This window comes from Nansenia antarctica (genome assembly GCF_963989245.1).
Source record: "Nansenia antarctica genome assembly, chromosome: 6".
Lineage (NCBI taxonomy): Eukaryota > Metazoa > Chordata > Actinopteri > Argentiniformes > Microstomatidae > Nansenia > Nansenia antarctica.
In genome coordinates, this window is record NC_137676.1 from 33,447,926 (window position 1) to 33,464,588 (window position 16,663).

The window sequence follows — 16,663 nt, forward strand, 5'->3', positions numbered from 1 at the left end:
GTCCATCTGAGTTCAAGGATAATAGTTGATGTGATTTCGGAATGACTACCTTCTGTTTTTATAGTCTCTGGTTTGCATAGCAATCGATTACACACTTAGTACCGTATTTTCCGGACTATAAGTCACACTTTTTTTCATAGTTTGGCTGGTCCTGCGACTTAGTCAGGTGTGACTTATATATCAAAATATATATAATTTCATTAACATTACAGTCTACAGCCGAGAGAGGGCGCTCTGGGCCGCTCTGGGCTTGTGACAACTATTTGCCGCTCCTGTACCACTGAAGAAATTGAAACTGAAACATTAACGGGAGCTTGGTGATCTTGCTTACCGGTAACTTGCTTGTTGGACTCGCTGTTAATGTGTTACGTTAACATACCGGACACCTATTCAGCCTGTTGTTCTGTGTGCAATTGTGTAGTTGAATAACTTGCCTTTCCAGATTAAATGTCTGTTCTTGGTCTTGGATTTTGTGAAATACATTTCTAAATAAATGTGACTTATAGTCCAGTGCGACTTATATGTTTTTTCCTCTTCGTGACGCATTTTCTTGACTGATGCGACTTATACTCCGGAGCGACTTATAGTCCGGAAAATACGGTAGTCATGGAAGTCTTTATTAGGCTGAACAATCAGAAAACCTGAAACATACAGCGCCGCATATGGCAGCCGTGGTTTTACAGTTTGTTGTGTTCTGTCTGCATTGCTGTCTGTCCTGTGTTGTTTTGTTTGCATTGCATTTAGAAATGCTCTTACTGTAACGCCGAATCAAATTCCTATATGTGTATGCTTAATGTGTATGCATAAATGGCAATAAACGTTATCTCCATCTCCATCTCCAACATAGCCAAAACCTTTTATTAAAAAAAGAGCTGGTGAGCTCAGCAATCGCAAATGGGCTGGTAGGCCAAGGAAGACTTCTACAGCGGACAACTGAAGAATGCTCACCGAAATTGAGAACACGCCTCACACAACTGTTCCACAGATCATCAACACTCTCCAGGAGGTAGGTGTGAATGTGTCAGAGACTACCATCCGCAGAACACGTCACCAACCCAACTACAGTGGCTTCACTGCAAGGTGCAAACCACTAGCTATCCTCAAAAAGGATGGTCACCTTAGTTTGCTATAAAGCACCTAAAAGGTCTGGAAGAAACATCTTGTGAATGAATATGATCATGAACCAAAGTGACTGCAAGTGGAACGTTTGGAGAAAAAGGGAACTGCCCTAGATTTACAGCATACCACCTCATCTGTGAAACAGGAGGGGGTGTTAATGTTAGGGCATTTAGAGCTGCCACTAGAACTGGTTAATTTGTCTTCATTGATGATGTTACTGCTGACTGCAGTAATGTATTCTGAAGGGTACAGAAACATCCTGTCTGCTCGAGTACAAGAAAACGCCTCCAAATTCACTGGAGGTTGCTTCATCATACAGTAAGACAATGACCGAAAACATACTGCCATAGCAGTTATTCAGGGTGAAAGAGTGGAAAGTTCTTGACTGGCCATGTCAATCTTCAGATTGTCCAATTCATCCAATTTAACATGCATTTAGAATTAGAATTAGGCCTTGTCCACATGGAGACGAACAACAACAACAACAACAACAACAACAACAACAACACCTTACAGGGTTATTTCGTTCGCTGTATTTGGACTGGCAAGACTCCCTGTCAACATTCTCCTGCAGTTTGGTCGCCTTGTAATCAAGTGTGACATGAAGCAGCAGTACCTCGTTGTCAGTCCACACAAATGCCTCCTTTCTAAGGGGGTGTTCTCACTAGAACATTTGCTTCACTTGAAACGGAGTTTAGGATAAAGTTCGCTTTGCTCTGCGTCGTTTGGAGTGGTGAGAACGCACATTCGAAGTAACCCTCAGAGCAAACACCCCTCGGATGCTCCGCTTGAAAAGGGTGGTTTCGCTTCGGTTAGAAACTACGCATCCATCACTTTGCTTCGCTTTTGGTGAGAACGCTGCCCGACGCAGTCCATCGAAAAACAACAGCACAGGTGTGTTGATCTGGATAAGAGAGGGACGAACGGGCAATTTTCTATTTTTCTGACCAATCAACTACCACGTCTGTTGCTTCGATTGCGTATGTTACTTCGTTTACATGAAGGGCTGTGAGAACGCAAATCAGAGAAATAATTTATGCAACAATGTTGCGAACTCATCCACTTGCTCCGGGTCTCGATTCAGACTTTCATGTGAGAACATGACCCAACTCTGTTTGTATTTTCCGCAATTGTTCTTCTTTGTGTGATTGTTCATCGCACAAGTTTTGCGCACGCTCCATTCTTCTTCTCTGTTTTTGGTGTGATTTGTGGCAACGTTTCAGCATTTTCACTGGTTTCGTTTGGACGCACATATTTCTTGAGACGACTTGGTGTTTACGGAAAAGTTTTTTTAAATGAAAAAGAAACAGATCGGTTCTGTCTCCATGTGGATGTGGGCCTTGAATTGAGCATTTCATTTCCTGCTGAGAAGATTTTAGGCAAAAATAACTAAAAACAAACAACAACTGATGATGGCTGCAGTACAGGCCTGACAGAGCATCACCACCACACTAAACATGACTCAGATTAGGGTTCTCAATAATCAATAACTCCAAGACAGCATTGCTTGAAATTCAATAGTTCAATAGTCTGTTTTACTTATTTCTTCTCAGCTACGATACAGATATGATCACTTCAGATATTTAATTACAACTGTGATTAACTGTGAACAGCACAGTTCCCAACTGTCTCAACCTATCATCATAGAGAGCATCTATGACATCTAAAACAATTACTCTTATTGGTTTAACATGACAGTTTTAAACAGAGGTATAACTCTTAGGGGTTTATAATAAATGCATACGTCATTACGTATTTCAATACACCACAATTTGGACGTGATACACTTGGGTAGCCTGACATTTCTTAATGGTGAAACCAAGACACATATCATCAAATAAAAACTAAGAATCTCTACTTTAACCTCATAGTGAGCCAAAATAATAAGAAATGCTTCACTGTCCCATTACATTGCATAAAAAATTACCACTGCAAAAAGATTTATTTTATATTTATATTAAACTAGGCTTCTCTAAATGTTCTTGTAGCAAACTTCAAACAAGCTTTAACATGCCTGTTCATCAGTAATGGAGTCTTCCGGGGTGATGGTGAATAGAGAACATGGTGGAGTAGTGCATTGCCTATTGTTTTCTTTGTGACAACTGTACCTGCTGCTTCCAGGGGGGTATTCCATCAATGTCTCTAAAGGAAAATATTAATATATTAATATATTTTTTTTTCCCTGTGTCATTCCACTTTATTTCACAGTTATTTCTTTATGGATTGTAATCTTACAATTTCTTTAGCTGTGTAGTTTTATTGAGTTAATAGAAATCTGGTCTACATTTCATGTGATGTTGATGTGTTGAATACTTATTTCCCCCACTGTATCATAAACAATCTCAACACTAATGCTGACTGAGAGTGACCTGACGCATGAGTGCACTCATGCACGCACACACACGCACGCTCGCACACGGTATGCATGCATTACACCAGAGACCATCTGTGCCTTCGCAGCACCATATGGGTGACCCCTCTCCTGGGCGCAGGGCCATGCACCCTAACCCGCCAACACACGTTAACACCAATCCCAGCAGGACTGGGCTGTCAAAGCACCCTCCAACTCCACCATGTCACGTCAGAGTGTTTCTAGTTAATATCCTGCCAGTGTGTAAAGGGAACAGTTCTGTCCCGTTACAAGGGCTGAACATCTAAACATAAGTCTTCTTCTCCTCCCGCCCTTCATGTTAGTCTACAAAGAATCTACAAAAGGTGAAAACCATATGGTGAGGACTTCTATGGGGAGGGGGTGTATTAAGTATCAAACTGTCTTTCACTTTAGTGCACATAGGGATAAGAAGAGGAGCTGCTTAAGAGTTTAAGATGCACTAAGGATCATTACTTTGTGCATACAACCCTCTTAGATATGCTAATGACATGTTAAGTTAGTTCCTGGAAACATTAGATGATGATGTGTTTAGAAACAAAACACATCATCATAATCAGCTTGAAGGGGATGCCATCAATGCTGCCCCCTATCTTGGAATGACCCTTCCCTTGATGGGACAAATGGCTGTGGAGTCTCAAGAACATGATGATGCGGTGGTGTTGGTTGGTTCTCCTTGCAAACAGATCCCTTTCATTTAATTAGCAAATCTGTGACCCTATAAAAACAAATATATTCATTCCAAAATGACAAACTATTACCCTTGCATTAAGATGGACTCAATTCAACTTAGAGTGATTTGTTGATGACATATTTACATTTTAGCTAATTCTATGAGTGTCATTGCAAAGGGGGGTATTATGTGTGGATAGATGGCAAATTCTTTTAATTTAACCAATTTTAAACACAACAAAATGTGGAAAAGTGAAGGGGTCTGAATACTTTCCTAAAGCACTGTATATGACATGGTATTGCTCTCTGTCTAAACTGTTTGATTAAGTCTTCCTAGGATTCTTGGAGTACAAATGACTTGACTTGATTAAGTTGTTCACGACACGTCTTTTTCTTCCTGCAGGTGAGGCGTTTGACAAGGTGGTGAAAAGGTTGTGTCCTGAGTGGATGCCAACTCTCAAAGGTGTCCAATTAATTAATTTATAGTCGTGAAATATTTAGGACCCGAAGGCATCATTACTTTCTCTTCACAAAGACAGGCTTGTTGAAGAAGGCCATCTCTCTCTCAGTGTGAGGTGAATGAGGCATGCACTCGCACACAAACTACATCTCTCTCAGTGTGAGGTGAATGAGGCATGCACTCGACTCACACAAACTACGCCGCTTAAACATTAAGAGACCACTGCAAAATTATGTTTCTCTGGCTTTACTATGTATAGATCTGTGTTTGAGTAAGATGACCACTCAGTCCACTCTGCAGCCTCGCTGTCACTGATAACACTCAGTCCACTCTGCAGCCTTGCTGTCACTGATAACACTCAGTCCACTCTGCAGCCTCGCTGTCACTGATAACACTCAGTCCACTCTGCAGCCTTGCTGTCACTGATAACACTCTTCCCCTGCTCTGTCTTTAAGATGACCACTCAGTCCACTCTGCAGCCTTGCTGTCACTGAGAACACTCAGTCCACTCTGCAGCCTTGCTGTCACTGATAACACTCTTCCCCTGCTCTGTCTTTCCTTCCCTCCATCACTCGCTTAAAGTCGCCTGCAGCATTTATCAACCCTCACAGATACTCCTCATTTATCCTTTGTGTGTGTGTGTGTGTGTGTGTGTGTGTGTGTGTGTGTGTATACAGTGGGGCAAAACGTATTTAGTCAGCCACCAATTGTGCAAGTTCTCCCACTTAAAAAGATGAGAGGCCTGTAATTTTCATCATAGGTATACCTCAACTATGAGAGACAAAATGAGAAAAAAAATCCAGAAAATCACATTGTCAGATTTTTAAAGAATTTATTTGCAAATTATGGTGGAAAATAAGTATTTGGTCAATAACAAAAGTTCATCTCAATACTTTGTTATATACCCTTTGTTGGCAATGACAGAGGTCAAACGTTTTCTGTAAGTCTTCACAAGGTTTTCACACACTGTTGCTGGTATTTTGCCCGTACCGTTGTCGGTCGCAGCGCTTTCCGGTTCGCTGCAGCACACGACTGGAACACCTTACAGAACACCCTCAAACTCACCGCCCTCACCTCACTCACTGCTCTCAAACAAATCCTGCATCGAACCATAGTCGATCAATGCACCTGCTGATCACTGTCTCTCACCCATCACTGCCTCATTTTAAGTACCCCTGCTCCACTCCCCCCGCTATCCCTCACCTCCGCTCTTCCTCTCCCCTACCTCCTCCTTCTCTCTCCCCTCTCTCTGACTGTTAGTATTTTAATGCATCTGTATTTGCCAGTGTTTTATTGTTGTAAATTATTTAACCTTGTTTTATTCTAGCTTCCCACCCCCCCTTTTTGGTCAAGCTGCATTTGTAAATAAGAATTTGTTCTTACATGTTTGCCTGGTTAAATAAATAAAATTGGCCCATTCCATGCAGATCTCCTCTAGAGCAGTGATGTTTTGGGGCTGTCGCTGGGCAACACAGACTTTCAACTCCCTCCAAAGATTTTCTATGGGGTTGAGATCTGGAGACTGGCTAGGCCACTCCAGGACCTTGAAATGCTTCTTACGAAGCCACTCCTTCATTGCCCGGGCGGTGTGTTTGGGATCATTGTCATGCTGAAAGACCCAGCCACGTTTCATCTTCAATGCCCTTGCTGATGGAAGGAGGTTTTCACTCAAAATCTCACGATACATGGCCCCATTTATTCTTTCCTTTACACGGATCAGTCGTCCTGGTCCCTTTGCAGAAAAACAGCCCCAAAGCATGATGTTTCCACCCCCATGCTTCACAGTAGGTATGGTGTTCTTTGGATGCAACTCAGCATTCTTTCTCCTCCAAACACGACGAGTTGAGTTTTTACCAAAAAGTTCTATTTTGGTTTCATCTGACCATATGACATTCTCCCAATCCTCTTCTGGATCATCCAAATGCTCTCTAGCAAACTTCAGACGGGCCTGGACATGTACTGGCTTAAGCAGGGGGACACGTCTGGCACTGCAGGATTTGAGTCCCTGGCGGCGTAGTGTGTTACTGATGGTAGCCTTTGTTACTTTGGTCCCAGCTCTCTGCAGGTCATTCACTAGGTCCCCCCATGTGGTTCTGGGATTTTTGCTCACCATTCTTGTGATCATTTTGACCCCACGGGGTGAGATCTTGCGTGGAGCCCCAGATCGAGGGAGATTATCAGTGGTCTTGTATGTCTTCCATTTTCTAATAATTGCTCCCACAGTTGATTTCTTCACACCAAGCTGCTTACCTATTGCAGATTAAGTCTTCCCAGCCTGGTGCAGGTCTACAATTTTGTTTCTGGTGTCCTTTGACAGCTCTTTGGTCTTGGCCATAGTGGAGTTTGTAGTGTGACTGTTTGAGGTTGTGGACAGGTGTCTTTTCTACTGATAATGAGTTAAAACAGGTGCCATTAATACAGGTAACGAGTGGAGGACAGAGGAGACTCTTAAAGAAGAACTTACAGGTCTGTGAGAGCCAGAAATCTTGCTTGTTTGTAGGTGACCAAATACTTATTTTACTGAGGAATTTACCAATGAATTCATTAAAAATCCTACAATGTGATTTCCTGGATTATTTATTCCCCCCATTCTGTCTCTCATAGTTGAAGTGTACCTATGATGAAAATTACAGGCCTCTCTGATATTTTTAAGTGGGAGAACTTGTACAATTGGTGGCTGACTAAATACTTTTTTGCCCCACTGTAAGTGTGTGTGTGTGTGTGTGTGTGTGTGTGTGTGTGTGTGTGTGTGTGTGTGTGTGTGTGTGTGTGTGTGTGTGTGTGTGTGTGTGAGCAGAAGACCTAAACATGTTATGACTTGGGCAGATAGTGAGATGTCCTGTATGAGAAACCCCTTGTGAGACGTGTGCTCCTCTGGAGCGGAGCGTTCCGTGACCTTGAACATCTGTCTGACCTTCTGTCCTTACCTGGAACATCTGTCTGACCTTCTGTCCTTACCTTGAACATCTGTCTGACCTTCTGTCCTTACCTTGAACATCTGTCTGACCTTCTGTCCTTACCTGGAACATCTGTCTGACCTTCTGTCCTTACCTGGAACATCTGTCTGACCTTCTGTCCTTACCTTGAACATCTGTCTGACCTTCTGTCCTTACCTGGAACATCTGTCTGACCTTCTGTCCTTACCTGGAACATCTGTCTGACCTTCTGTCCTTACCTTGAACATCTGTCTGACCTTCTGTCCTTACCTGGAACATCTGTCTGACCTTCTGTCCTTACCTTGAACATCTGTCTGACCTTCTGTCCTTACCTGGAACATCTGTCTGACCTTCTGTCCTTACCTGGAACATCTGTCTGACCTTCTGTCCTTACCTGGAACATCTGTCTGACCTTCTGTCCTTACCTTGAACATCTGTCTGACCTTCTGTCCTTACCTGGAACATCTGTCTGACCTTCTGTCCTTACCTGGAACATCTGTCTGACCTTCTGTCCTTACCTTGAACATCTGTCTGACCTTCTGTCCTTACCTGGAACATCTGTCTGACCTTCTGTCCTTACCTTGAACATCTGTCTGACCTTCTGTCCTTACCTGGAACATCTGTCTGACCTTCTGTCCTTACCTTGAACATCTGTCTGACCTTCTGTCCTTACCTTGAACATCTGTCTGACCTTCTGTCCTTACCTTGAACATCTGTCTGACCTTCTGTCCTTACCTTGAACATCTGTCTGACCTTCTGTCCTTACCTTGAACATCTGTCTGACCTTCTGTCCTTACCTGGAACATCTGTCTGACCTTCTGTCCTTACCTTGAACATCTGTCTGACCTTCTGTCCTTACCTTGAACATCTGTCTGACCTTCTGTCCTTACCTTGAACATCTGTCTGACCTTCTGTCCTTACCTGGAACATCTGTCTGACCTTCTGTCCTTACCTTGAACATCTGTCTGACCTTCTGTCCTTACCTTGAACATCTGTCTGACCTTCTGTCCTTACCTTGAACATCTGTCTGACCTTCTGTCCTTACCTGGAACATCTGTCTGACCTTCTGTCCTTACCTTGAACATCTGTCTGACCTTCCGTCCTTACCTGGAACATCTGTCTGACCTTCTGTCCTTACCTTGAACATCTGTCTGACCTTCTGTCCTTACCTGGAACATCTGTTTGACCTTCTGTCCTTACCTTGAACATCTGTCTGACCTTCTGTCCTTACCTGGAACATCTGTTTGACCTTCTGTCCTTACCTTGAACATCTGTTTGACCTTCTGTCGCGGCAGGTTGACGTTGAGCTTGTGGAGCAGCTGCAGCACCTCGTTGATGCTCAGGGTGCCGTCACCGTTCTTGTCTGCCTCCGCAAACGTCTGCTTCAGCCACGTACAACGAGGGGTTAAGGAGAGCAGCTGATAACAAAGACCAACGGATGCACTGCAAAGTATATCTAAGTAAGATGAAATATCTTAAATCAAGGCAAAAATGCTTGTTTTTTGTCTGACTGCACTAGATTTTACCACAATCTTGGCAAGTGGAATTTTCCTGTTCTGTTGGCAGATAATGTTGCTATTTTAAGTAACATTTCCCCCATTTTACTAGTTTTTTTCTTGTTTTTGAGAGCTAACTTTGTGCAGTGTAGCCCTGTGTGTCACGATGTAGCCACATTTCTAATGGCACACTATTTACCCCTGCTGTTTGGCCCTTTCTAGAACAAGACATGTATTGTAGCTTGGGAGTTTGCACTGTTGGGACTATTCCATTGGCCCCATTGTAATCAGGCAAACTAAACCAAACACAGTTCAAGGATTTCAAATGATTTGACATCATGTATTTCAACCAGACCTTATATCAGGTGCAAAGGATACACGTAGAATGGGGAAAATATGTATTTCACACACTGCTGATTTTGTGAGTTTACCCCTTTACAAAGAAATGAACAGTCTATCATTTTCATGGTAGGTTCATTTTAACAGTGAGAGACGGAATATTTTTTTAAATCCTAGAAAATTACTTTATATACATTTTTAAAAATGATTTCTGTTTAATTGAGTAAAATAAGTATTTCACCCCCTAGCAAAACATGACTCAGTACTTGGTGGAGAAACCCTTGTTGGCAAGCACAGCGGGCAGACGTTTCTTGTAGTTTGCACAGATCCCAGGAGGGATTTTGGCAAACTGGATTTTGGTCCAGAGACTGACTAGGCCACTCCATGACCTTAATGTGCTTCTACTTGAGCCACTCCTTTGTTGCCTTAGACATATGTTTTGGGTCATTGTCATGCTGGAACACCCACCCACGAGCCATTTTCAGTGTCCTGGCTGAGGGAAGGAGGTTCTCACACAAGATTTCACAGTACATGGCCCCGTTCATCCTCCCCTTGATGCGGTGAAGTCGTCCTGTACCCTTAGCAGAGAAACAGCCCCAAAGCATAATGTTTCCAATGCTTTGCTTGACGGTGGGGATGGTGTTCTTGGGGTCAAAGTCAGTATTTTTCCTCCTCCAAACACGGCGAGTCGAGTTGATGCCAAAGAGCTCGATTTTGGTCTCATCTGACCACAGCACTTTCTCCCAAGCCTCCTCTGAATCATCCAGATGCTCATTGGCAAACTTCAGACGGGCCTGTACATGTGCCTTCTTGAGCAGGGAGACCTTGCGGGCGCTACAGGATTTCAATCCATTACGGCATAGTGTGTTACCAATGGTCATCGTGGTGACTGTGGTCCCAGCTGCTTTGAGATCATTAACAAGTAGTTCTGGGTTGATCGCAAACCTTTCTCATGATCAACATCACCCCACGAGGTGAGATCTTGCGTGGAGCCCCAGACCAAGGGAGATTGATGGTCAATTCATGTTTATACCATTTTCGAATAATTGCACCAACGGTATTCTCCTTCTCACCAAGATGCTTGCCAATGGTCTTGTAGCCCATTCCAGTCTTGTGCAGGTCTACAATCTTGTCCCTGATGTCCTTAGACAACTCTTTGGTCTTGCCCATGGTGGAGAGGTTGGAATCTGATTGATTGATTCTGTGGACAGGTGTCTTTTATACAGGTAACAAGTTCAGATTAGGAGTACCTTCTTAAAGTGAGAGGACTCATGGTCACATAACCGGACTGTGGGAGGCAGAATTCTTGCTGGTTGGTAGGAGGTGAAATACTTATTTTACTCAATAAAACACAAATATATATATATATATATATCGGTATATATACAGTATATATATTTTTTTTTTTTTATTTGGTCTCTCACTGTTAAAATGAACCTACCATTAAAATGATAGACTGTTCATTTCATTGTAAGGGGGTAAAGTCACAAAATCAGCAGGGGTTGAAATACTTTTTTATCCACTGCAGGGGTTGAAATACTTTTTTATCCACTGCATATAGCTAAGTTGCAGTTGATGCAGTACTTTTAATATACAAATCATGGTTTGTTGATAGTTTCAGCATCTGAAGAGGATCGGCAGGGGACTACATAACGTACAATCAGTAGAACCAAAGACAGAGAAAGCAATGGCTAATGAATTGGATTTTCCATAGATGTGAGCTTTGTAAGGAGCTGAGGTTTGTTTTAAGCAATCTGGGTCAAACCTGAACACCTTCTGAAACAATGCTAAACCTCTTGATCTGTAACGCAGCTTCCCCTCCCCCGCTGAAGTCTAATTTTAGCAGGAGGCCTGTGAGAGAGACAATGCTGTTCATGCTGTGATAGGCACCTCCGACAGCCTTCACCTGCCCTCCTTTCATCACCCCATCAGCCTCGGTGGCATACCTGTGTGGGAGAGAGAACAGATGTCTGTGCCTCTGTGTGTGTAGAGGGGAGGTCTGTCTCTCTCCGTCTGTCTCTCTTTGTGTGTGTGTGCGTATAAGTCTATCTGTACTGTTAGGCAAGTGTATGCGCCTGCCTGCCTGCCTGCCTGCCTGCCTGCACTGTTATGCACGTGTGTATATGTGCTACCATCATTAACATTATAATGAGTGCAGACTATCAACATCATCATCACAAAACAATCCCAATCCTGGTGTCCATCCACAAACAGCCCTAACCCCAGCCCCATGTTCCTTCCTGCCCCCTACGACGCTTCCCCCCCCCCCGTCTCTCCCCTCCCTCCCCCCAGGGCCAGTGTAATAAGCCCATATCCCCCACCCCAGGGTAGTAAAGGATATTGGTCCCGTGTGCGCTGCCTCTTGGCCAGGCTGTCCTCGTCGCTGATGCCGGCTATCAGGTATTTGAGGCCCGTGATCCATGTGCGGGCCTCCTCCCCGGTGCTGGACACCAGGTCCAGGGACTCCATGTGCTCCCCGTAGTACAGGCTGAAGCAGCAGTTGGGGTCGAAGCTGCCCTCCGAGTAGCGCTGGAAGATCTCGGACTGCTTCCCCTCGCAGACCTCCCGGACGGAGTCGACGGAGACTGGTGGTGGTGGTGAAGGTGGTAGTGGGGTTGGTGGTGGTGGTGGTGAAGGTGGTGGAGGAGGTGGAGGTGATGGAAAGAAAGAAGACAAACACGGTCACTTGTCTCACAGTTATATCAGTTACAGTTATATGGTCAGATATTTTACAATGGTAGTTATTCGACATTCTACAGTCAAACCCAGAAACACTGCTTCATTGAACAATGACCATGTGATGCGTGAAAGATGGGAGTGTCAGGTGCCACGTGGGATCCCCATTAGAATGTGCGTACCAGGTATGTTCAGGATGGGCAGTCCCTACAGTATTGCTCTGAACTCGGAAAAAGATTGCGTAATGATATATTTATTTTTTCAAAAGCTACTCTCGGTTTCTCTTCATCCCTTTTTTTATGCTGCCCTCCTCTTTGTATGCTACCCTCCTCTTTGTATGCTACCCTCCTCTTTGTATGCTACCCTCCTCTTTGTATGCTGCCCTCCTCTTTTGTATGCTGCCCTCCTCTTTGTATGCTGCCCTCCTCTTTGTATGCTGCCCTCCTCATCTAAATAACTTTGTATGCTGCCCTCCTCATCTAAATAATGTATGCTGCCCTCCTCATCTAAATAATGGTTAAATAATTGTCCATTTGGAGATATGACACAATTAACGGTGCTCCAATTCAATGTACTTTCAATGTAACCTATTACAATGTAATAGAGAAGAGCGAAAGAAAAGTAACTTCCCACAGCAAATCCCACTTATAGAAAACTAACTGTATACTCATATAAAGTTAATTCCCTGGATGGATTTGATGTTTTTCACCCGTTTTGGTGTGACAAGGTTGAATCTAAATCGGTCTGGGCACAGAAAAGCATAACTAGGTCTTCATTATGAGCTCAGGCAATATGATACAGCAGGGGGAAAAAATAACTTTGACAAATTAGTGAGCCCGGAGAGCTGTTACTAAGTGGAAACACTTATGGGATTTCTAATGACATTTTACAGTAAGAAATTGCAGAATTGCTAGAGTTTGTCTAATTTTGGGGGGAACAGAGACAGTGGCGGTTCAGAGAGTGTGTGGCTGGGTAGCCATTTTGGTTTTCCTCCTCCCGCTCTTTTTAGGGCAGTGAACAGAAACAAGACACTTACAATACGTGACTCAAAGGTTGGGTTCTCTCAGTACAGTAGGGGACCAGCCTTTGAGCTGTGGAGCTTCTCAAAATGCATAAACCGTCTTGAGAAAGTGGTAGTGGCATGGGGTGGTTGAAGGACTAGGACACATTCAACCAGACTAAACGCCTACAGTAGGTAACAGTTGTTAGTGTAACAGTGTAATCATTGAAATAGATCAATAAATAGATGCATTACACACTGACATGGCTGTGTTTAGTCAGGATTTAAGAATCGTTAGAATATCACATTTTGTATTTTAAAAGAACTTGCATCTTGAATAACGTACTGAGGACACATTGGTGTAACTTTACATAGAGTACTGTAAACATTTATTAGATGAAGCGTTTCTTCCTCAAGACGCCTTAATACCACATCCCAAACGACATGTCTCAGTAGGCCAGCACACTATCTACTACCATGTGATACTGGGAGATTGTTACCTCTCCTGTTTCTCTGGTGGGCCATTCAGGATCTTCCCTTGTGTGTGTGTGTGTGTGTGTGTGTGTGTGTGTGTGTGTGTGTGTGTGTGTGTGTGTGTGTGTGTGTGTGTGTGTGTGTGTGTGTAGGTGTGTGTGTGTGTGTGTGTGTGTGTGTGTGTGTGTGTGTGTGTCACTGGTCGGGCAGATTAAAGTTGATGAATAATTGAGGCTACTTAAGAAGCTTATTAACTCCCATGGCGATGTGGAGTCGGGGCTACAGAGGGGAGAGGCAGGAAACTGAGCCCTGCAGCAACCTACGTGTGTTCCGATGACTACAGGGCACTAACTAAATATCCTTCTGAGGCCTGATGTCCCAGTGGGAATAAAGGAGTGAGTGAGTAGGAAGTAGGAGCACTTACTCTTGGCCTTCTCGTTCTTGCGGGAGGGCCTCCAGCGGATGCAGGACTTGTGTTCGTCCAGGTAGAAGTAGCGCACCAGTCCCTTGGAGCCTCCACGCAGCTTCACCATCTGGGTCCCTGTCTGCATGGAACTCATGCATTTCTCCACTGAGAGAGAGAGAGAGAGAGAGAGAGAGAGAGAGAGTGTGTTAAGAGAGCGGTTACATTTTTTTAATGATTATTTATCCAGGGAAAACACAAAGACTCTTTTGAGGGTGTGCCCCGTCCACAATATCAACACAAAACACATTAAATATAGGCTACAGTAAAATACTACACACTGGCTCATCTAAACAAGAGCAGCACCCTCCTGCCCCAGGACTTAACATGACTCTGTGGAATCACTCGCTCCAGCCTCAGCCTCACCTCTACTCTGCCTCACCTCTACCCTGCCTCAGCCTCACCTCTACCCTGCCTCAGCCTCACCTCTACCCTGCCTCACCTCTACCCTGCCTCACCTCTACCCTGCTGCAGATCGTTCCCAGTCTGAGAAGCAAAAGCAGTTTTTCCTAATTCTGTAGACACCCATGGGACATTAGAACCAGCAAGCTCCGAGCATGTCTGATTACCACTAGGTTGCCATGAAAGCAATGATGTGAGGTAAAATGGGAGTTTTAAAATAACTGATTTATACAGAAATAAAATCCAATGACTCCAACTCAAAGACTCCCAATCCACAGACTGATACAGAAGACAATGGTGGGTGCAGAAACTATCCCTAGAAATGAACCACAGATCAGACCGATGAACAGAGTCTAGTGCTTTGAGAACTGAGGCCGCCAAGTGCATGTCAATTATCACTGTAGTCGAAACAAATAAAAAAAATATTTCAAAACACATTTATCATCAATCCAAATACTTAAGGGAGGACTTGTTAAATTTGGGCTCCCTTCAGGGTACACACATGCAGCTGTCACCAATATTACGGCATCTTGAGAAAATACATGCAAATAATGAACTTAGTTTTGTCCTCATTCAGTACTAGCTTAAGATCAACAAGCACTGATTGAATAGAATCAAAAACATGCTGAGCTGAAGGAGCACAGGAGTACATCATCAGCATTAAACACATTTACAATTGTGAAGGAGAAACCAACATTATTTATATAAATGGTAAACAGCAGTGGACTTCGAACCCTTGCAGAACACCTTTATTTATATTGAGAAAAGTAATATTCATATTGAACTCCATCACCTCAGATACATCGAAACCTATGTAATGTAACTTTGAAACCAATTACATGCTGACTGATCAAAACCAATGGCAGATGACCTCTGCAATAGGTGGGCATGATCAACAGTATTGAAAGCCTTTGAGGAATCAATGAGGAACAATGCCGTTTCTCATCCAGGGAGGTTACTCTCATTTGGTCAGTTCCGTGTAATAGGGATGAGACAGAATAATCCATTAAATTGTTCCCGAGGGTCAACGTTGATTTTTAACATTTGGACCGTTACCATTATTCCCCATTCAAATAAACACAAATTAACGGACAGAACTAATGTTGGTTCTGTTACTGTAGCACTATTAGTTGTTGTTTTTGGATTCATCATGCACAGAAAAACAATATACACAATACACAAGCATAATATGAATAAGTTCAATAATTAGGCTATTATTACTTATTATTACTATTGAGTGTGGAACGGGACGAGAGTCTGACGTCATTCAACTGAGCGTGTAAGTTAGTTTACAGAGTGCTGTTGGAATTCGGTTGTTAAGTCGTGACGTGTTTCCGAGTCCAAAGTTGGCTGAGGCGCTCTCTTCGAAATGTCTCAGTAATAATAATAATTCATTATATTTGTATAGCGCTTTTCCGAGGCTCAAAGACGCTGACAAAAATGGGAAAAACGGGAAAGTGCTGTGTCCCTTGTTGTATGAATAGATCAGAGTCTAAAAAACGATTGAACTGTCATTCTACCGCTTTAGTACACTGGTACTCTGGTGCAGGGAATTTATGGTTTGGACCCGGAAATTGCTAAATGTCACGTTTGACGTCAGACTTAACAACCGAATAGGCTAAGAATAACAATAGATAATCGTGTTCAGTGTGGGACAATTGAGACATTGGGTTGCTTCAATCATAGCTGGAGTCTAGGGCTGGATGACATCAGCTATATCCAGACACCATTAGCGGAACAGTGTGGAAGAGCTGTCAAACTGCAAACCATCAACCTGCTTGTCAAAGGTGATGACCCCATCCATGTCCTTGAGCTGTGGGTGGTATTTTGGTAACTCTCTTTGTGTAGTGTATTTTTCCCACAGTGCCTCTCACCCTTCCTCTAGAAGCGTTTTAGATGATGCTTGAGTAGCGGTCCCATTTTGGGACTGGTGTTCAACACTGGCTTCTGTGCAAACAAAATGGATTCTGGCAACTAACAGGTCTATGATTTATTGATTTGTTTTTCTATCCCCGGCACAACACGGTGTGAAATAGGTGTCTTGTTATGAGGATTTTTGTGAAGAAATTGCCTTACACTGCCCTCTCTCCCTGCCTCTTGCTAAGAAAAGCTGAGACAGCTGACATACTGTCTGTCTGTCTGTGTGTGTGTGTGTGTGTGTGTGTGTGTGTGTGTGTGTGTGTGTGTGTGTGTGTGTGTGTGTGTGTGTGGAAACATGATTTGAAATGGCTTCAAAG

General features: G+C 43.4%; 1 protein-coding gene across 1 annotated transcript in view; it reads right to left on the reverse strand.

Annotated features, from left to right (window-relative positions):
• Positions 1 to 16,663, reverse strand: part of plch2a (phospholipase C, eta 2a) — a gene marked incomplete at both ends in the record, with an annotated part of 173,907 nt that overhangs the window by 43,257 nt on the left and 113,987 nt on the right. The window contains 3 exons of the mRNA XM_080534365.1: positions 8,839 to 8,968; positions 11,753 to 11,996; positions 13,986 to 14,132. Coding sequence (XP_080390491.1) covers positions 8,839 to 8,968; positions 11,753 to 11,996; positions 13,986 to 14,132 — 521 coding nt within the window. The remainder of the gene's footprint in view (positions 1 to 8,838; positions 8,969 to 11,752; positions 11,997 to 13,985; positions 14,133 to 16,663) is intronic.